Source organism: Anas platyrhynchos, chromosome 4 (genome assembly GCF_047663525.1).
Source record: "Anas platyrhynchos isolate ZD024472 breed Pekin duck chromosome 4, IASCAAS_PekinDuck_T2T, whole genome shotgun sequence".
NCBI lineage: Eukaryota > Metazoa > Chordata > Aves > Anseriformes > Anatidae > Anas > Anas platyrhynchos.
Window position 1 is genome coordinate 67,906,575 of NC_092590.1, and position 21,171 is coordinate 67,927,745.

General features: G+C 44.2%; 1 protein-coding gene across 3 annotated transcripts in view; it reads left to right on the forward strand.

The window, feature by feature from the left end:
* The window catches only part of TBC1D14 (TBC1 domain family member 14), a 79,566-nt gene that overhangs the window by 27,214 nt on the left and 31,181 nt on the right, over positions 1-21,171 (forward strand). For 2 of the 3 annotated variants that reach the window (XM_027457429.3, XM_027457430.3), the window contains exon 3: positions 1,212-1,332. In XM_027457429.3, the coding sequence (XP_027313230.3) occupies positions 1,212-1,332 (121 nt within the window). Of the gene's footprint in view, positions 1-1,211; positions 1,333-12,906; positions 13,066-21,171 lie in introns of those variants that run through there. The other variant, XM_027457431.3, reaches the window with a different exon arrangement.

The following is a 21,171-nucleotide window of genomic DNA, read 5'->3' on the forward strand; positions in this document are numbered from 1 at the left end:
CCTAATTGTCCTAAGGAGACTGGTTGTCTGCATTTTACTAGGTCGCCTGCTAAACTTTCTTATCACTGTAAGCATATCTCAGTACCACATTCCCTCCTTCTAAACAATGTAACTCTGCAAAAACAACATTTCTATTCCCACAGGCATCAAGGTGGTAATTGGAAGCAAGGAGAAAGAACAGTGCTAGACTGGAAGCATCTGTGCTAGGATGGTGCTGTAGCTGCGTGCGGATGGGAAGAATAAAAAGCTGTTGTCTCATCAGAATAGTTTTATTTTCTGTTTAAATTGAGGAATGAAAGCCTACACAGATTGTCAGGGGAAAAATAACCTCCCACACCTTCTGGTACTAAACTTAACTAGCCTGGACATCACTGAATATTCACTGGACTAGATGGTGGGACAAAAGGGAATCCTCATTTTAATAACCCTGTGGGTGTGCAGTGCCTGCTGTGCTCCTGGGGGAGCCGGGAGGGCTGCTCCCCACCAGCTGCCCTGTTTTGGAAGAACATAGCCATGGTGAGGAGACACCAGTTTGGTACATCGCTTTGTGATTTAAGAACTAACAGCCTTAATAAAAACGAGTTAACTTGCCGTGGCTTCTTGTTTTGTTTCATCTAAAACCTAGCCAATTTCCCTTTGCTCCTTTGCGTCAGCAGTTCGTGCTGTCTGGCTTTAAGACGGTACATACGGTGCAGAAGCGCTCTCAGACATTTCAGAGAGACTTCAGAATTAATGTGTTTTGATAGCTGCTTTTAATTTTATTCAGGAAAAACAATCTGAGCAGTCTTTTATAAGAGCAGATCAAATACACTAACAGGCTGCTATGTCTGCAACCTTTTTTTGTGATTTTTGGGTAATAATCTGTTGTAACAGGTGGGTAGAGAATGTTTACGCAGCAAGAGATTTAGCTGCTTAGTCTTACTTTAAAACACTGAGGTTGAATGATGTAGAGGGAGGCTAAACAAGAAGACTGCTTTCAGAAAGTTACAAATAAACTTATTTATCTACTAAAAATTTTTATTTAACCAAGTCAGTTGCCATATGGTGGCAATGCTGTATAATGTATCCCTTGGGGATAAGAATCAGTCCCTGCCACCACTAACACAAGAGGAGCTTGTGTGGTTGGGATAAACGAGGTTGGCAAATCGTATGTTCTTCTGTTTATTGTAATTAATCAAACCTTTTTCTTAATCAAACTTTTTTTTTTGTAGGAATTTGTTTACCAGAAAGCAAAGTGCAAGACTTGAAAAACAAAATGATGTGGGATGGAAGTTGTTTGGAAAAGTACCCATCAGAGAAACCTCACAGAAAGATCCCAAAAAAATGCAGAAGGTATTTGTTTAACTCTACATTAGGATTAGCAGTGAATGTAGAATCCAGCTAAGTTCATGATGTGTGTGTATGACTGTGAAGCCTGTTGGCTCAAGGAATTGCACCTAATTTATAGTAATCTGACAATATAAAAGATGGATTTTGTTAGATTTTTTTAAAATTTCCATGGTAACACAGAGTGCCATTCAAGAGAATATGTTCTACATAGTTTAAAAACTGAGTACCCCGTGTAAATATGCTATTTTGGTATAAAACATTTCATGTGAAGATTTGAAGTATGTTAATGCATATTTGATTATAATCAAACTTGGTAGGTATTTTGAATATCTTTTGGTTTTCCTTACCTTGTTCAAGTTTTCACTGGTTTGTAGCCTTTGTGTCATACACCTGTCTATATATAACATGGTGTTTGGAGAGAAATTGTGTTTTGTTGATAAGCCTTGGCTTATTTGTGCTTAAAATCTAATTAAAATTCATGAACTCAGGGTAGTGTCATTGTGGTCGAGTGCCAGAAAAGTCCCGTTGGAATGCTGGTTTCACCCATTGTTTCCTGGAGTGTTTGCTATTTACAGTTGAAACTTTGTATGTATGGGCTTTACTGAAAACCCAGTTACTGACTAAAAATGGTGCAAAAATGCTGCAGTTCAGGAGAAATGAGTGGAATAAAACTTTCTTTCCTAGCACAGTATAGTTCAGAAGAACACGTGTATTGAAATTGTTTATTGAAGTGATTCCCTGAAGAGAGAAATCTTTAAAAGCTTCAGAAACCCCAAAGAATTTATTTTTTTTTGTTATCTTCATTGCTGCTTAACTAGTTGTAGCATTGATTTGTATGTGTACGTGATGCTTGTGTTTGCCAGTGGTAAGTTTTTAGATCAATCTTTTGACTAATTTTAGACAGATGTGGGGGGAGACGAGATTTAAAGAAAATCTTTTCAGGTTATCCTTCGTGTGTCATAAGCAAATAAAAAAAAATAGTGAAAGCCCTTTTCTCCTTCTTTGCATATTCCTGCTAAGCTACAGTAATGTTTTTGAAAATATAACAACGCGTAAGAGGATTGGTTTGACTGCAGATAATGCAGGCACATAGAGAATCAACCAACCTGCCTTCCCCATGGGGAAGGATCTGCTGAAATCCAGCTATGTGGCCAGTAGTTCATGAGCTGCTCCTTCTGTAAGAAGAGAATATCCTCCTTTTAGCTTTCTTGCTTCATCTGGGATTTGCAGAGTGCATGTAGGTTAATATTGCATGTACTTGGGTGGTTTTTTTTGTATTTCATTGGTATTGGACGCTTCCTGTTCTCACTTGTTCAGACCACTGTGGCAATGAGGAGGTTTACACAGAGACCGTGTAGCTAGAACTTCAAAACCAGCTGCTGTGTATGAAAAGAGAGTGCTTATTTCAATGACCGTGCTGCTTAATTTAGGGTGAAGTGCTCTGGAAATCTGGAAGTCTCATGTGACTGTTGTTAGCTGTGTTTGGGCTTCTAGTTGAAGTGAAGCAATAGCATGTTTTTGAAGGTTTCACTATGATCAACCATTCTGACCTTGTCTACAGACTGTCCTGATGCAATTAGCAGTTCCACAGCATTCACCAGAGGTTTTTGATGACACCTATAAGAGCTGTACTCCGACAATAACCGCAGTACTCTGACACTGAGGTGTCCTCAAGTTTGGGAAGGGTGCCATGTGCCTTTCTCTCCTTCCTGTTCCAGTTCTCACCTCTGTTGGACATTAACAGGGTACTTGAAATACTCGTTTATTGAGTAAAAGCCTTCTGTTCTTTGGCCGCTCAGACTTGACTTACTGATTTGTTTAAGGAAAAAAAAAGTAAATATTAATTTTTACTTTTTCATCTTTACTTGAAGACTCATGAGTCTTCCTGCATGTTGTTTGCTCAGTGATGTTACTGTCTAGGTGGTGAAATACTCGTTAACCCACAGATTTGGGGCTCAATCTGGGCAGCTATGGAGGCTATTGAATAGAGTTCCTATTAGCAAAATCTTGGTCTAAGGTAATTCTGAAAGGCAACATAAAGGAAAAGTGATATGTTCTTCATTCTTCACTGTGATTTTCCCATCTCAAAACAAAAAAACAAACCCTCAAGTTGTGTGTAACCCTAAACTATTGAAAGTCCTTTGATTATTTAAGATGCCACAAAATTGCCTGACTGTAGTAGTAACTAGTTATCAATGTACAGTTATCGGTCCTCAAATGTAACGTATCTAGGGAAATCAATCTGATCACACTTGCTTGGTATGAAGCTCTTTGTGTGCAGGACCCAAAGTGACTGAGTCATCGAGCAGCAGTTTCTCAAGTCAGCTTCTTCTGCTTCTGGACAGGCATCAAAGAAACCCTTTGTGCCAGGTCAGCTGGTTGGAGCCCTGTGACTTCTCTGCTATGGTCGTGGTTCCATCCTTTCATACCTTTACTATATGGATGAAATGTGATTTTTCTTCTCCCAGAGTGAGATGGATGAGGTTAACTGCAAAGGTAATCTTCTGAAAAATGGCATGGTCCATTTATGTGTACATTTTTTGAACTTACACATGAAGGGAGCAAGCTTTAAAAACACTCGTATTGTACATTTTTTTCCTGATATTTTCCCCATAATCTCACCTGGGAGTGAAAGAAACTTGCAAGGATTTCCATGAAGCACTTAAACATTGTTGATAGAATTACCAGGTCTCATTGCCTTCTATTTGTAAAATAATTGGTGACAACTCCAGACCCTCAAACTTGCAGTTCCCAAGTTGGATGTTGTTATCCTGCAACTACAGGAGGCTGTACGCCTATGGCTGAGCTGTGAACCACTTGTAAGAAGTAACATTCTTTCTCTATAACCAAGAGAATGGTCAGACAGGTTTTGAGCACACAAAGCTTTTTTCCAGTCCTATAAAAACTCCTCTAACAGCACTCGCTTGTTTAACTAGTGCATGTAAGGCACAGGATCACGCTCCGTTTTGATGATAGGGAAATAAAAATCAGTCCAGCAGTGTTGGTGTTTGCTCTACTTTTGACTGCAGACAATAAACATGAATGTTACTGTTTGGGTAAGGAACCATTCTGGTGGTAGGCTAAGGCTGGCTTCCTTTGCATTCTCACTGAGAAGTGTTGTACGTTTTTTACCCAGGTAAATGCTTTAAAGCTTAAAAACTGCCTGAACAAGTAGTAGCATCTGAGAAGCTGTAAATGCATTTGCAGTGGAAGCTTGCATGATTAATTTTTTGTATCAATTAGCTTCAGGAATCCTGCCTGAGCAGAACTGGTTAAGCCAGTTGCATTTATAATAGATGCGTCAAAAGGCCCGGGAAGTCAGATGACAGTACTTCACTGAGAGCAGTAACCGAAGGCAAATCATCTTCCCAGCTATACAGACCGTAAGGCTGAACTTGGCTTTGTGGCCGTTGCTCGAAAGAAGGAGCACTTCTAAGGGTTGGTGCATACAGCAGATGTAAACACCCTGGGTTTGCAACTTTTTTTTCATTTCTCAAGATGGTTCACTCTCGAACTCTTTTAAAAAATTTGACATAAGGAAAGACTGCATCTTCTTTAAGTATCGTTGTCTCCTATTGTGTTCAGTCTTCAGCTGGTCACTCAAAACCTTGCCTATTAAGACTAATGCACACAGAGGAGTCAGCCCCATTGTAGCTGTATCCTAAGATGCACTGCAGTTGTCTTGCCCAAGGAGGAGCCTGAATTAAATTATTTATTTCTGTAGTGTCTCATCCTTTGTCTCAAAATCCATTTTTGAATCAGTGTGTAACTTTTTTCCCCCTTTAAAATGTGCTGGGTGCATCAATGGAAACTGTTCAATTTAATTTTAACCATATAAATTCCCCTAAGAGCTCAATGGAATTTTGGCATTTTCTTTGAGTACTGATACCACTAAAATCCAGCACATACATGTACAACACGTGAGGCCTTTCAGTTAACAATCTTCACTCATAAATGCAGCTCTAAATATTTCTTGAACTCATTTGATGCCCAGAAACATTGTGTATTCGGATTTCTAATGGTAGCTCCTTAACATTAAAAAGTAACTATAGATATTAACCTATGGATCATCATCTTTCCAAACTTAAAAGAGTTTCTGTTCTGAAAGCTATAGTACTTCTTTTCATGGGGAGAGGAGACTATTTTTCCTCCCATATGTGTAAGGATTCAAATGAATGAATACTGGGGAGTGACTCTTGCTGTGACACCACCAATGATGAAAACTGTGCCTGCCTTAGACGCAGTGGAAAACTACAGTGGTTCATGGATATAAATGTGCGAATAACAAGCTTGTCAGTGCAAGGCTTGAAGAGGAGATTGCAGCTGTGCTGTAGGTACAGCCGCAGCATAAGAGCTTTACAGCCAGGCCTTTCAGCACACTTCATTTGTTTTGCCCTTCCTGCTCCAACAAAGTCATTTGAGTCGGGTTGTTTAGCCACGATGATCACATCATTCCTACCCTACAGATTGGTGTCGGCGCATTCCCACTGCCTCCTACCAAAGTGTTGGTGGGGAATAGTTCTTTTTTGGTACCAGTAATGAAATTTCCCAGCTGGAGACACAACAACTTTCTTTTAAGAGTGATGTAGTAAAAGAGAGTAAATCGACATGATTTACCAGCTGTGTTTGCCTTTAATTAGATTGTGACTCTAAGTGGGATCAATATTCCTGTCAATCAAAATCAGTTGTACTTAAGAGGCTCACTATGCAGTATATAATAAAGTGGAAATAATCTGGTGAAACAGCTAAATACGGTGCTTGGTGTGTAGGTGATTATATATATGTATTGATTGGACCAATAGTTAAGCTTGTAATAGTACTGGACAAAAAACTCTTATAACTGATTTGGGTCAGGTGTCATTTAAGTCGATCTTGTTTTGCTTTTTTTTTTTTTTTTTTTGAAAGCTATGGTCCTAACTGATCTTAACTTTCCTGAATCATTTTTTTGGCTTTAATCTATTAGGTGGAAAAGAGTTGCAGAGCAATGGCACCTAGCAGGAATTACTGAAAGGAATTGCTGCAACCCATTCTTGAGCCAGCCAGAGCTCCTCTTGAGAGTAGCATGCTTTATCCAGACAAAACAAAAGAAAGAAAGAAACAAAACAAACAAACCCACCAGAGAGCACTGACTCATGATGTGTGTGGGTTCTCGTGCAGCTCTCGTGCAGGAGCATTCCAGATGTGTGCAGTGCCATCACGTGCCCAGCTTCCTCTTGCCCCTGCTGATGGGTGACAGTTGTCTAAAAATGCTGAGCTTTTCTGAATGTTTATCTTAACTTCTTTTCCCTGTGCTCAGATGGTTTGAGGCCTTTTGAACAGGAAGTGGTTGGCTCAAGCTGGCTGCTGATTCCTGCAGGAGCTAGGTCACAGCTTTGTATAGAGCATTGCCTTCTGCTCACACTGAGTTTGGGGAGGGATCACTGGAGAAATCACTGGGACTGATGGCTGTAGTTGTTAGTGGTGCAGGGCTTGCATTTAGACCTGATTCACACTTTAAAGTGCTCTTTTCTACAAACTGTCTACTGCATTTTTTCCTGTTCCATGGTAGAAGTCCGGGAGTGTGAGTGAGTCACTTCCTGTGCTCTCCTCCTCTGGGCTCGTTCCTACTTGTCAGCTGTCAGAAAGGCAGGATTTAGATCTGTCACGGTGTGACTGAGTTCCTTGTTTTTTTTTAAAACAAGGAAACAAATGCAATTGTATTGGAAGAAGGCATAGCTCTTCTTGTTAGTCTGAAACTAACCTATGCTCCTCTTGTTGCAGTCTCTAGAAATAAAGGTGTAACTCTAATTTTCCTGCTAAAGAATTATACCCCAAAACTTGCAAGCTGCCTTTAACGCAGTGCTATTTTATGTTTTTCTTTCTCATCTAGTTCAAAACATTGTTTGTATTGTAATCATATGTAAAGGGAATCTAGTTTTTGTGGAATTAAATAAAAATAAGTAAAGGGAGCCCTTGGCCATGTTGCTGTATACAAAGCGTGTTGCTCTTGTCCTGACTTGAAAATTACCTGCCTCAAACAAATCTAATATTAAACAGAGTAATAGCTTCCATCCATAGTAAATGAAAGGGTAATTTAATCCTACAGAAGAATGATTGTTCCGGAGTATTTTAATAATAAAAGAACGTAACATGACCTACCCTAGCATCATAATCTAGCAAACCGTCTAGCTGCCAAAGTGCTTCTTTTGATGCTCCTGGAACCTCCTCCCTTATGTTGTGGAAATGTGAAAGGACGGAATAATTGTTAAGAGCATGAGGCTAATAGAAAATAATAGGCCTTGAGTATCAGTTGAACAGTTATGACAAGATCCAAAGTGTTTTTTGAAAGGAAGTGAGTTTTTATTTTTTTCCTTTGCAGTTTTAAAACCTTTTGTTTTAGTTTTATCATTATCAGTATCTAGAGTTCCGTAGAAACTGTATTGGTCAAAAGCCCTGGAAGCTTGAGGGATCCTAAATAAGTTTAACGTGGTCTGTGAGGATAGGAATTGGAATAAAAATACTAAATAGATAGAAATACAAGCTTTGGTTCTTGCAGTGGAAATGCCTGCTGCTAGTCTCTACCAAAAGGTCTATTTTAACACTAGTGTTGAGTTTTAAGGGAAATACAGTAAGCTTTAAATTGTCCTGCGAGATTATGAAGTTTGTCTGCCTTAATTGAAACAGTTATTTTGTAGCCCTTGTAGCCCAAATTGATGCTTAGCAGTAGATGGAACAAATTCACATGGCACAAGATTGTTTTTAAATATGAGAAGCATTTCATGGAAAAATGCCTGCGTGCTGATGACGAAGTACGTAGCTCTTTGCACCTTCCAGAAAGTCTGTTACATAGGTGGAAGTTCATTCTCCATTGTTATTAAATGAGATCCAACATGTAGCTGGCATCTGTGAGTCTGATAGTGCTTAAACACCTACCTCTTCGTGTAACCACTAAGGTTTTTTTCAGCATAGTAACCCTGGAACGAAAGCAGAGTTATGTAAAGGAAGAGCCTGGAAATACTGGCACGTTTTTGAACGTTGCATCAGAGATGCATTTGGCAAGACATGACTGTGAAGCAAAGTTGGAGATAAATCCTTAAAAGCAGGTGTGTTAGCCTCTAAATATTGTGGGAAAACTGTCTGTCCTAACAGGAGACTGGAACTTGCATTGCTAAAATGTAAAATTAATTGGGAAAGCTTTAGTGGACTTCAATATGTTTTTTCTCTGTTAAACAGAAGCAAGCTCCCAAGAAACCTAATCCAAAGGCTTTCTTTGTTTCTGTTCCCGTTTACACACTTCAAGCTTCATCTAAAATTAAAGAATGGGGGTGGGGAGAGATGAAGGTTTTGAAAAGTTTAAGTCTTTCCATGCTCACTAGCAAAAACAAATAAAGCTGATGTTCTTTGGCTGTGCAAAGTGAATGGAGATACTGTATGGGTGTTACTGGAAACCTGGAAGGTACACGTCAGGATTTAAAAACAAAAACAAAACAACAAAAAAGTACTTTTTCCTTAATTGTCTTTCTGAAGGAAGGTTGGGAGAATGTTTCCTCAAATTTTACATTCTTATTCTCCCCCTCTCTCTGAGGACACTTATCTAATTTTATTTTTTTTTTTGCTGTATTGTGAAGCTCTCTTTAGCATGACAAGGTTCAGTGGAAATAGTCATGAATACTGAAGACTGCAAAGAGCCATCGATTTAAGCTAGGTTATGAAAGTATGTTGCCTTCCTTCATGTACTTCTGTTTATATTAGGGTGTACCCTTAAAAATCTCTTCTTGTCAAAACTGAACCTTAAGTTATAAACAAACAAACAAGAAAGAGGAAAACTTACATGTTAATGCCATCAGTGTGAGTGCAGAAGAAGCTTTTATTAAGCACGTAAGAAATTGGCACCACTAGTGGGTTCCAGGGTAGTTTCAGGGATTAGATAGCAAGGATGTACAAAAACCACCTGAAGTGGCTTTAGTGCCTTCCTTTTCTGCCCTTTCTTAAGGACAGGCAAGTATAAAACTCAAAAAGGTCAGAGATCCCTTTAGAGATGCACAAATCCTGATGAGGAAGCAGAATAGAAATTAGTGAGAGGATTTGAAAAGAGGGGCAGGGGGCGGAGTATGGTTAGAAGTATAAAGTGAAGTGCCATTTTCCACACTAATTTGGTGTATATACTGAAGTCATACACCGAACTAGGACCTGCACGTACTCAGCTGCATAGACAGCTGGCTGTGAGGATAAATAGTAATTGCATGCTGATATGGGTATTAGAACAGCAGAGCAATGTGAGTTGCTGTGCATCATGAAGTAGATGGCATTCTTGGGTCACTTTTATGCTGCCTTGAAGACTGCAAGTGTTTGAGGCCATATTAAAGAACTTGAAAAATGTTGTGCTCCTCTGTCTCCTTTCCTGCATTCTAGAGTTAACCTGGTGCTTTGGCCATTTCAGAGTTGTCAGCATAAAAATGACACAGCTTGAAGAATACCTCTTTTTTTTTTCCCTGTTTTGTTCAGATAGTTCCTAAATAGTCACCCTGAAGAGCATGTAATTTGAAACAAGATAGGAAAGATAAGTTTTCTTCTGCAACACCAGCACATCAGCACTAATGTGAAATGTCAGAGGAAAAAGTTGCTGAGAGATGACTGGCAAGGGCATGGTGCTGAGGCTATACAGAAAACTGAGCTGGAGAGATTAGTGAGCAGATATAGTTTATGTAAAATTACGGTTTTACATAAATTCCATATTCAGTGTAATCCCAATCCCTAGAAGTGAAATTTAAGGGATATACTAAAAAAGATGCTGGTAGGGTTTTATTTTGGCAGCTGTTCATCCAGGAAAAAAAAAACAAAAACTAACCCAAAAACACTTAGCTTGTATGCTCTTGCTCAAGCATTTATCAGATGCTTGCACTGCTGGAAGACCTTCTAGGAGATGTTTCCACTTGTTTAATACTGTAGGGTATCAGATGGTATCAGTATGCAGGGAAACTGTGCACGTTTGTATATGCAAATTGAATTACATCCTTTTCGATGTTCTAAGTACTAGGGGTTTTTTGGTTACTATGACTCACTGGAGTTGCTTGTAAGAGTGTGCCTCACAATCTGATTACAGATACCACATTTGACAATAAGGAGCTGTTGTTAAACCACAAGGTTTGTCAGTATGCTTTGTCTCTTCTAGATAGTCCTTCACATATAGGTAATTGTTCTAGATTCCTTCCCCATTTTTTATTACAAGGCATGTGACTCTGTATGATCAAAAAAGTACTTATTCACATTTAGCACAAATGAAATGTGAACCCTGAGGGTGAAAACCATCTGATACATATAGCGTTTTGCATGATTAGAGGTGACAGACTCCAAAACAGTGAACTGTTATTCTTTCTTAGAAGACCTAAATTGGCCTGTCTAGACTTAAGTTTTAAATGTTCTTTAACCCAGTGCGTCTGTTGCTCAAAATATGATACTATAAAAATATATATACATAAAAATTGTAGAAGTGGTCCAGTGGATGGAGCATGGGACTGCAGTGTAGGGCACGTAGCTTCTAGTAGAGTGAAACTCTCTTTACTGTTAACCTGTTGGAAGATGTGTGCACTACTTCATTCATTTTACTTCAGTGTGATTTTTGTGGGACTAAAGCTGCAAGCCCAAATTCCCTATCATCTGTAGTAAGTAGAGAGAAGCTTTTCCAGGGGATAAGGGGGTAATTTCAGAGCACTTGAAATGATGCCTAAAAATAGGTAGTGTGAGCGTCTCCTCATGTGAACTGGCTGTAGTCTCTTACCCTTACTTCACTTAAGCATTCCTAATGTGTTAAGTATAGAAGAGGAAAATACTGTGGTACTGAAGATGAGAAGGATACCCTGGTAGAAAATCAATGCTTTTTCAGTTAAGCTCCATCATATTGTTATCTTCTGCTCCAGTATTCTTTCTATAAATTAAGAGGATTAAAAATGTGTACAGATAGGTAAAGCAAGTAGACCTGATGGCGCTTGAACCATTAATGAATTGTACAACTTGCCAGATCACTTTGGTAAAGTCTGCAGGTTGGGTGTGCAACTTGAATATCTCTGTTTGTCAGACCCATAACTAATAAACTGATTGCATATCAAACCAGTTCTGTACTCCTTTGGAATTATATAAAAATCTCTGATATATATATCCTTTAAATATTAAACTTTCAAGTAATTCCTTGATCTCAACAATCTGTATTCCTTCTCTTGAATTCTGAAGGATGGTCTCAATCTGATCTTTGCCCGAGGTCTTGGTGTCCTTAAGATCCCTTTGATTCCTGGAGTTGTATTACGTACATAGGAGCCTCCATTAAAATAGACGTTTTATGGTTTAGTATCATGTCAAGAATCAAATCTTAGTTTCCGGCCCCAAGATTGTCACGGATTTCATGATCTGCTGCTTTCAGCTGATCTTCTGAAAGAGGTCCTGTTGCTTGCTCCTCTTCCTGGACAAGGTTTCTGTTTGTGCCAGTACGCACAGTCACGTTGCCCCGCAGCAACAAAGACCCAGAATTTACCAGAGTAGCCAAACTAATCCAACAAAAGATGAATTTTTAGCAGTGTAATTTCCCCAAGTTAATTTAGTGTGCAGTCGCACAGCTGCCTGCAGTGACACAAAGAGATGGTGAGAGAGGGCAGGGAGGGCAGTTATGTGCTGTGCGCGTACCATCTTAGATCAATCTGGTAAACCACGCTGTAAGTAACAGGCAAGAGATTGCAGATGGACCTGCAGTAGAAAGCTGTGAAGCAACAGATGGGAAGCGCTGAAGCGGTATTTTGGTACCCATCAGACTCAAAAGCCAGGAAACAATTTTCTGTTTGCTTGTGCAATCCTGGTCTGGTTCCTATCATGTAAACTGAAAGAGGCAGGAATTCCAGTGGAAAACACATCATGTAATTAAAGCTTGTGCATAAGTTGTTTGAGTAGCCTCAGGTACTCTTTTAATGGTGGCACCCTAAAAATAGAAACTGCTCCCGAACATCAGTGTCATCTGTGGTAACTGATTGGAGTTACGGTGTACTTTGTTTTCCACCATACAGAAGTGCCTTCCAATCTCACCAGGCTTCACTTTCTATATATATATATATATAAATAAATATATAATATATATATATAAATAAAATCTTTTATATATTATTTTTTTTTCTTTTTTTGGAAGTAGAGCTGTTGGAGCTCCTGTTTGTGGACTGCCAGATGGCTCTTCCCTTGGTCTAGGAGATCTGTGCTATCAATCCATTTTCAGCATGTGGGAAGAGAAGGATTTACCACAGGAATAGTGTTGGTAGTACGTTACGGTACTTCTCATGGTCTGAAGTTGTTTCTCGTTTAATAGTTTTAACTTTACAGAAATGCCTTCTGATAGGGGTGATGAGCTAGCTTGGGACAAAAAGCATGAGGATTGGGGCTGTGGCGCTTGGTGCTCTGCCACCCTTGTGGCACTGACGCAAATGCCTGGGGCAGGAACGAAGCCGAGGTTCCTCACTCGGGCGGGGCGTTCCTGGGGCAGCATTAGGGCACCATTCCTGCTGAATAACACCCTAATGAATTAGAGGACGAGGCTTCTCCCCGTCCCCGCGCCGCAGGCCTGGCCGGGCGAGGCGGAGCGAAGCGCCGGGGCTCGGGGCGGAGCGGGGCGGCCCACGGGGCCGTGCGGGCCCGGGCGGCGCCGCGGCGGGGAGCCAGGGCCCGCCGAGCTCCCCGGGCATGGGGCTGCGGCGGCGCTGCCGGTGAAGGAGGGCGGCTTTCATGGTGAGCGGGGCCGGGGGGCTGCGGTCGGGCAACACACGGCTGCCGGCGCCGGGGAAGCGTCTGGTGGAGGCGGCGAGCCCCGGAGCCGGGCTGCGCCCCTCCGGCCTCGGCTTCCCCGCTCGCCCCCTGCCCCGCGGCCGAAAGGCGGCCACGGAACCGGGGGGAACCGGGGGGACCCGCGGCCGAGCAGGCCCAGCGCGGCCCGGCGGGGGCCGCCCGGGGACCCGCGGCGGGCAGCGAAATGGCGGGGCCGGCGTCCCGGCTGCTCGGGGCCGAGCCGCGGGGGGGTTCGCTGGGTTTGTGCTCGTATCGGGGCTTCTGCCCGCCGGGAGAGCCCCCGGAGCCCGGCTGGGGAGGAGCAGGCCTGGCATGGAAGCCCCGGTGAGCCCGGAGGTAAGGATGTGCTCCGCATCGGAGGTGTGAGCGCTTCTTCCTGAAGGGAGCCTGAAGTTAATGTAGGTAAGCGAGCCCTAGCTGTAGTTTAGGATGTAAATATCTGCTGTGTTATTTGTCATTGTAGGGGATTCGAGTCTGGTTTAAAACCAAAAAGCTTCAAATGAGCCATTGTGTGCCCGTTGCGGTATGCCGAGCCATGCAAATACTTCTGTGTGCTCCATCAGCAGATACTTGGAGTTTGGGGAGGCTTCAGTCCCTTTCAGAGCTGTAGCACACAATGCGATGCTCAAATTGGCATTCCCTTCCTACCGAAATAAGATCATTTTGAAGTGCTTTTGTTCCCTCTGAGCCTTATGCCTGATGAGGCATATACAGCCTCATCACCGATCTGTCACCAAAGGACGTTTTTATTATGTTTGGCTACTACTGAAAATACTACAAAGGACTCGTACTGCTAATCTGATCGAAGTGCCACTCCCATTTTGTGTGCCGGTCTGGCTGCTTTGCTGTAGGGTGATGCTGAGTAAAGCGCATCAGTGAATGCTTGCTGAAACGTGGGATTGGCTTCTGCTACTGTAAGAGGTCTGAATAACTGCACTAATACCTCACTGTTGTAACTGGCCGCCCATGCTCTGAAATACCCTAAAATAAAACATTCTTTGGTCAAGAAATTCCTGAAGGGATGATACTCGTAGTGCTGGGCTGGAAAAGTTTGTGCCTAGGCGAATGAGATTTCCAAATTCTACTGAATGAAATGAAATCCCCATTGCAGTTTTTTTGCACCTTCCAAAAGCAGTTCTGCTCTGTAGTTGGCTTTTAGCAAAAGAAGACCCTGAAAATAATTTTCTTGAGCAAAAATCAAGCAGCATTTATGGAACTTCTGTAATAAGCGTTGGGTGCTTGTGCTTTAATGTCAAGCTCTGTGATGCTCTATGGTGATCAATATGGGATCATTTCTGCGTAGTTGCAGTTTCTTGTGGATGTCAGCTGGTTTTTCTGTCACTAGTAGCGTCTCAGAGGAGTAAAACCATTAGTTTTGAGAACAAGGTTCACCTCGTGTCGGGAAGCAGTAATGTAGGTTAATATTTGACTAGGTTAATTCGTGAAAAATAGCTACATCCTAATAGAAACTAAGAGAAAAATAGGCATTTGCTTCATTGCCCTAAGTGCAGTGGATGTGCTCTGTGATTCGTGGGGCAGCAGAGGCACGTAACGAGGGTACACTCATGAGCTGGTCACCATCAGCTGCCTTCAAGGAGCTATTCACGTAGGAACAGTGTCTTAGCGTTCGGAATATGCTGTCACAAAACCTTTTCTGCTATATCTCTGCTTATTTTCTCAATAGATTTTTTAATAGCTTCATCAGTATGAGCTCTCTCCCTTTAATGGTCAAAGCTAAGCGCTATTTGGTAATTTAAATACATTTTTCTTGGTTCTTTTCCTGGTTTTCAAGCTGATGTCATACATTAACTGGTATTAACGAGCGAGGCATTCCAAATTCATGACAGTGTTTCCCGTCACAGCAATGCAGGCATCACAGGATTGATTGCTGGGTGTCCTGGTTTCAGTTAGCACAGAATTAATTTTCTTCCTAGTAGCTGGTGGAATGCTGTGTTTTGGCTTAGGATGAGAAGAGTGCTGATAACACCCCGATGCTTTAATTGTTGCAGAGCAGTGCTTATACTAAGCCAAGGACATCTCAGCCTTTTGCTCTGTCCTGCCAACGGGCAGGCTGGGGGTGCAGTAAGAGCTGGGAGGGGACAGACCCAGGACAGGTGACCCAAACTAGCCAAAGGGGTATTCCATACCATCTGACGTCATGCTAAACAATATATAGGGGTGGCTAGCTGGGGGGGAAGGGGCCGGACTGCTCGGGGTTAGGCTGGGCATCGGTCAGCGAGTGGTGAGCAATTGCATTGTGCATCACTTGTTTGTACATACTATTATTACTTTCCTATTATCATCATTGTATTATTATTGTTATTATTTTTATTATTATTTTGTTATTATTATTTTCCTGTCTTATTAAACTGTCTTTATCTCAACTCACGGGCTTCACTTTCCATTTCTCTCCCCCGTCCCGGAGAGGGAGGGGGGAGGGTGAGCGAACGGCTGCGTGGTGTTTAGCTGCCGGCCGGGTTAAACCACAACAGCCTTTTTGGCGCCCAACGTGGGGCCCGAAAGGTTGAGATAACGGCAGATCTGACCAGAGTGTGTTAAACTAAAATTGGTGTAAGGATTAGACCTGCTTAATAGTCACTTGTCATAATGCTGATTGCTTTAATCTCAACTTTGCTGCGCCTGTTTTCCAAATTGAGTATTATAGTACATTATTTTCCGTATTTACTCTCTGTCGTGTTGTTTATCCTCTCCGGGCCCTGGTTTCAGATCATTATGGTGCTGTGTGTTGTAGCAATGGCTTATGAGACGATGAAATATGTGGTCATGACTCTAACTTGTTATTTGTATTCAGTAACATCGTCGACTCTGTACTTTGGAAACTGTATCTTGGAAACTATTAGCAATTATACCTATTGTTTTTTTCCATTAAGGAGTCAATCTGTGGAGGGGAAAGGGGAGGATATTTTTCCTTACTTGCTTACTCTCCCTTTCTCCTTCACCACCCCTGTATCCTCCTGGGTCACTCTGCCTTCCTCCTTCACCACCCTCTTATCCCCTGAGCTTGTCACAATAGCTCTCCAAGATATTGAATATTTCTGGAATACTCAGAGTACCATAGTCTTGTTGTTCTGCCTCATGAATGCACTTCAGGTTCTGCTTAAAGTTAAACAACTACTTGGGAAGCTCTTCTGGAGATCTGCCCGGGGGCAGGATAGTTGTGGGTGGCAGGGAGTATGGGCGGATATGGGCAGGCATCTAGAGCAGTTGGCACCCCCAGTGTGTTGGAAATTCACCCCTGAACAATGGCAAAATCCTCAAAAACTGGCAGAATGCTTGAAAAAAAGGTGTCATGATTCTGGCAGTTCTAAAGTAACACAAATCATTGTAACGTGCTGGGGCCTGGCTCATGCCTATCGAGCTGCCATTGATACTGCTATCAACTTAGTGACAGACCCTGCAGCCGCTCCAGCTCCAGCTCCTGCAGCCGCTCCAGATCCGGTTCCTGCAGCCGCCCCAGCTCCAGCTCCTGCAGCCGCTCCAGTCCCAGCTCCTGCAGCCGCTCCAGTCCCAGCTCCTGCAGCCGCTCCAGTCCCAGCTCCTGCAGCCGCTCCAGTCCCAGCTCCTGCAGCCGCTCCAGTCCCAGCTCCTGCAGCCGCTCCAGATCCGGTTCCTGCAGCCGCCCCAGCTCCAGCTCCTGCAGCCGCTCCAGTCCCAGCTCCTGCAGCCGCTCCAGTCCCAGCTCCTGCAGCCGCCCCAGCTCCAGCTCCTGCAGCCGCTCCAGTCCCAGCTCCTGCAGCCGCTCCAGTCCCAGCTCCTGCAGCCGCTCCAGTTCCAGTTCCTGCAGCCGCTCCAGTTCCAGCTCCTGCAGCCGCTCCAGCTCCAGTTCCTGCAGCCGCTCCAGCTCCAGCTCCTGCAGCCGCTCCAGTCCCAGTTCCTGCAGTCGCTCCAGTTTCAGCTCCGGCCGCTACTCCAGTCCCAGTTCCTGCAACTGCTCCAGCTCCAGCTCCAGCTCCTGTAGCCGCTCCAGCTCCAGCTCCTACTGCTGCTCCAGTCCCAGCTCCTGCAACTGCTCCAGCTCCAGCTCCAGCTCCTGCAGCCGCTCCAGCTCCAGCTCCTACTGCTGCTCCAGTCCCAGCTCCTGCAACTGCTCCAGCTCCAGCTCCAGCTCCTGTAGCCGCTACAGCTCCGGTTCCTGCAACTGCTCCAGCTCCTGCAGCCGCTCCAGCTCCTGTGGCCGTGTCAGAGAAACGAGCTGTAGCAGTGCAAGTTGACCCTGCAGAGGGTATTCCAATCCCTGTGGCAGACCCTGTAACAAAGTCAGAGAAACGAGCAGTAGCAGTGCAAGCTGCCCCTGTAGAGAAGGTGAAAATATGGTACAGAAATTCAAGTCGTTTAGAACGCAGAGAGTCTTCTGCCAATCCAGGTAAGGCTTCTGCCAAAACTAAGTATAGAGATGACGAAGATGATGACGACGCTGGGCCATCAAGGATTCAGGAGGAGGAAGATGAGGATGCCGAAAGAGCAACAGTAACTACGCGAAGCCTAAACGAGCGCGAGCTACGAGATGTGCGAAAAGATTTTGGTCGCTGTATAGGTGAGCAGCTTGTCACCTGGCTGCTCCGGTGCTGGGACTCTGGAGCCAATTGTGTGGAATTAGACGGCAGGGAAGCCAGACGGTTGGGATCCCTTGCTCGAGACGCCGGCATTGACAAAGCAATTGCAGATGGAGCACGACCCACCAGCCTCTGGAGGCGTCTCCTCTCAGCTGTGAGGGAAAGGTATCCCTTCAAGGAAGATATTTTATGTGTACCAGGCAAGTGGACCACTATGGAGAAGGGAATCCAGTACCTGAGGGAATTAGCCGTACGGGAAGTGATTTATGAGGATCCAGACCAGACACAAACATCCAAAGATCCAGATGAAGTCAAGTGTACACGACCCATGTGGCGGAAGTTTGTACGGAGTGCACCATCATCATATGCCAGCTCATTGGCAGTAATGGCCTGGAAAGAGGATGAGGAACCCACAGTGGATGAAGCGGCTAAACAACTCCGGCAGTACGAAGAAAGTCTCTCCTCTTCCTTACAGGCCTGCGTCTCAGCTGTGGAGAAACTGTCTGAAGAGGTCCACCAACTTAAAGAGAATCTATCTTCCCCCCAACCTGAACCAACCAGTGTCCAACGACCGAAAGAGAACACCTGGGAGAAACTTTCTGAAAAGTTTCACCAACTTGAAGAGAGATTATTCTCCTCCGCACCTGTACAAAGCAGTGTCTCAGCTATCAGGGGTAGGCGTTCATCCACACAAGGAAGACGATATAGTGGGTACTCACCCCGTGCCACCCTGTGGTTTTACTTACGAGACCATGGAGAGGACATGAGAAAATGGGATGGAAAATCTACCGCGACCCTAGAGGCACGGGTACGTGAGTTGCAAAAGAAAACAATCAGGAAAAAAGGATTCTCCGAAAAGTTTGCTGCTCCAACTTCCAGCAGACAATCCTTCAAACACAGAAACGAAGAAGATTCTGACCAGGATTAGGGGGGCCCTGCCTCCAGCCAGGGGGAGGAAAGGGACAATCGAGTTTATTGGACTGTGTGGATTCGATGGCCTGGCACATCACGCGCACAGAAGTATAAGGCTTTAGTAGACACCGGTGCACAATGTACTATAATGCCATCGAGCTATAAAGGACCAGAGCCCATCTATATTTGTGGAGTGACAGGAGGATCTCAGCAGTTGACTGTATTGGAGGCTGAAGTAAGTCTGACTGGGAATGAGTGGGAAAAGCACCGCATTGTGACTGGCCCGGATGCTCCATGTATCCTTGGCATAGACTATCTTAGAAGAGGATATTGCAAGGACCCAAAAGGGTTCCGGTGGGCTTTTGGTATAGCTGCCTTAGAGACAGAGGGCATTAAACAATTATCTACCTTGCCTGGTCTCTCAGAGGACCCCTCTGTTGTGGGGTTGCTGAGGGTCGAAGAACAGCAAGTACCAATCGCTACCACAACTGTGCACCGGCGGCAATATCGCACTAACCGAGACTCCCTGATTCCCATCCATAAGCTAATTCGTCAATTGGAGAGCCAAGGAGTGATCAGCAAGACCCATTCACCTTTCAATAGCCCCATATGGCCAGTGCGAAAGTCTAATGGCGAGTGGAGACTAACAGTGGACTATCGTGGCCTGAACGAAGTCACGCCACCACTGAGTGCTGCAGTGCCGGACATGCTGGAACTTCAGTATGAACTTGAATCGAGGGCAGCCAAGTGGTACGCCACAATTGATATCGCTAATGCATTTTTCTCCATCCCTCTAGCAGCAGAGTGCAGGCCACAATTTGCCTTCACTTGGAGGGGAGTTCAATATACTTGGAATAGGCTGCCCCAGGGGTGGAAACACAGCCCTACCATTTGCCATGGGCTGATCCAGTCTGCGCTAGAGCAGGGGGAAGCTCCTGAACACCTGCAGTACATCGATGACATTATTGTGTGGGGTGACACAGCAGAGGAAGTTTTCGAGAAAGGGAAGAAAATAGTCCAAATCCTTCTGAAAGCCGGTTTTGCCATAAAACAGAATAAAGTCAAAGGACCTGCACGAGAGATCCAGTTTTTAGGAATAAAATGGCAAGATGGACGTCGTCAAATCCCAATGGATGTGATCAACAAAATAACAGCTATGTCTCCACCAACTAACAAAAAAGAAACACAGACTTTCCTAGGTGTTGTGGGGTTTTGGAGAATGCACATCCCAAATTACAGTCTGATTGTAAACCCGCTCTACCAAGTAACCCGTAAGAAGAATGAGTTTGAATGGGGCCCTGAACAACGACAAGCCTTTGAACAAATCAAGCAGGAAATAGTCCATGCAGTAGCCCTTGGGCCAGTTCGAACAGGACCAGATGTAAAGAATGTGCTCTACACTGCAGCCGGGGAGAACGGCCCCACCTGGAGCCTCTGGCAGAAAGAACCTGGGGAAACTCGAGGTCGGCCCCTGGGGTTTTGGAGTCGGGGATACAGAGGATCTGAGGCCCGCTATACTCCAACTGAAAAGGAGATATTGGCAGCATATGAAGGAGTTCGATCTGCTTCGGAGGTGGTCGGTACTGAAGCGCAACTCCTCCTAGCACCCCGATTGCCAGTACTAGGCTGGATGTTCAAGGGAAGGGTCCCCTCTACGCATCATGCAACTGATGCTACATGGAGCAAGTGGGTTGCATTGATTACTCAGCGGGCTCGAATAGGAAACCCCAGTCGCCCAGGAATATTGGAAGTGATCATGGACTGGCCAGAAGGCAAATACTTTGGGATATCATCAGAGGAGGAGGTGGGTCGTGCTGAAGAAGCCCCACTGTACAACCAGTTGCCAGAGAATGAAAAGAAATATGCCCTGTTCACTGATGGGTCCTGTCGTATTGTGGGGAAGCATCGGAGATGGAAGGCTGCTGTATGGAGTCCTACGCGACGAGTTGCAGAAGCTGCTGAGGGAGAAGGTGAATCGAGTCAGTTTGCAGAAGTGAAAGCCATTCAGCTGGCTTTAGACATTGCTGAACGAGAAAAATGGCCAGTTCTCTATCTCTACACCGATTCATGGATGGTAGCAAATGCCCTGTGGGGATGGTTACAGCAATGGAAGCAAAACAACTGGCAGCGTAGGGGCAAACCCATCTGGGCTGCTGCATTGTGGCAAGATATTGCTGCTCGGGTAGAGAACCTGGCTGTGAAAGTACGCCACGTAGATGCTCATGTGCCCAAAAATCGGGCTACTGAAGAACATCAAAACAACCAGCAGGTGGATCAGGCTGCTAAGATTGAAGTAGCTCAGGTGGACTTGGATTGGCAGCATAAAGGTGAATTATTTATAGCCCGATGGGCCCATGACACCTCAGGCCATCAAGGTAGAGATGCAACATACAGATGGGCTCGTGATCGAGGGGTGGACTTGACCATGGATGCTATAGCACAGGTTATTCATGACTGTGAAACATGTGCTGCAATCAAGCAAGCCAAACGGTCAAAGCCTCTTTGGTATGGAGGACGATGGCTGAAATATAAATATGGAGAGGCCTGGCAGATTGATTACATC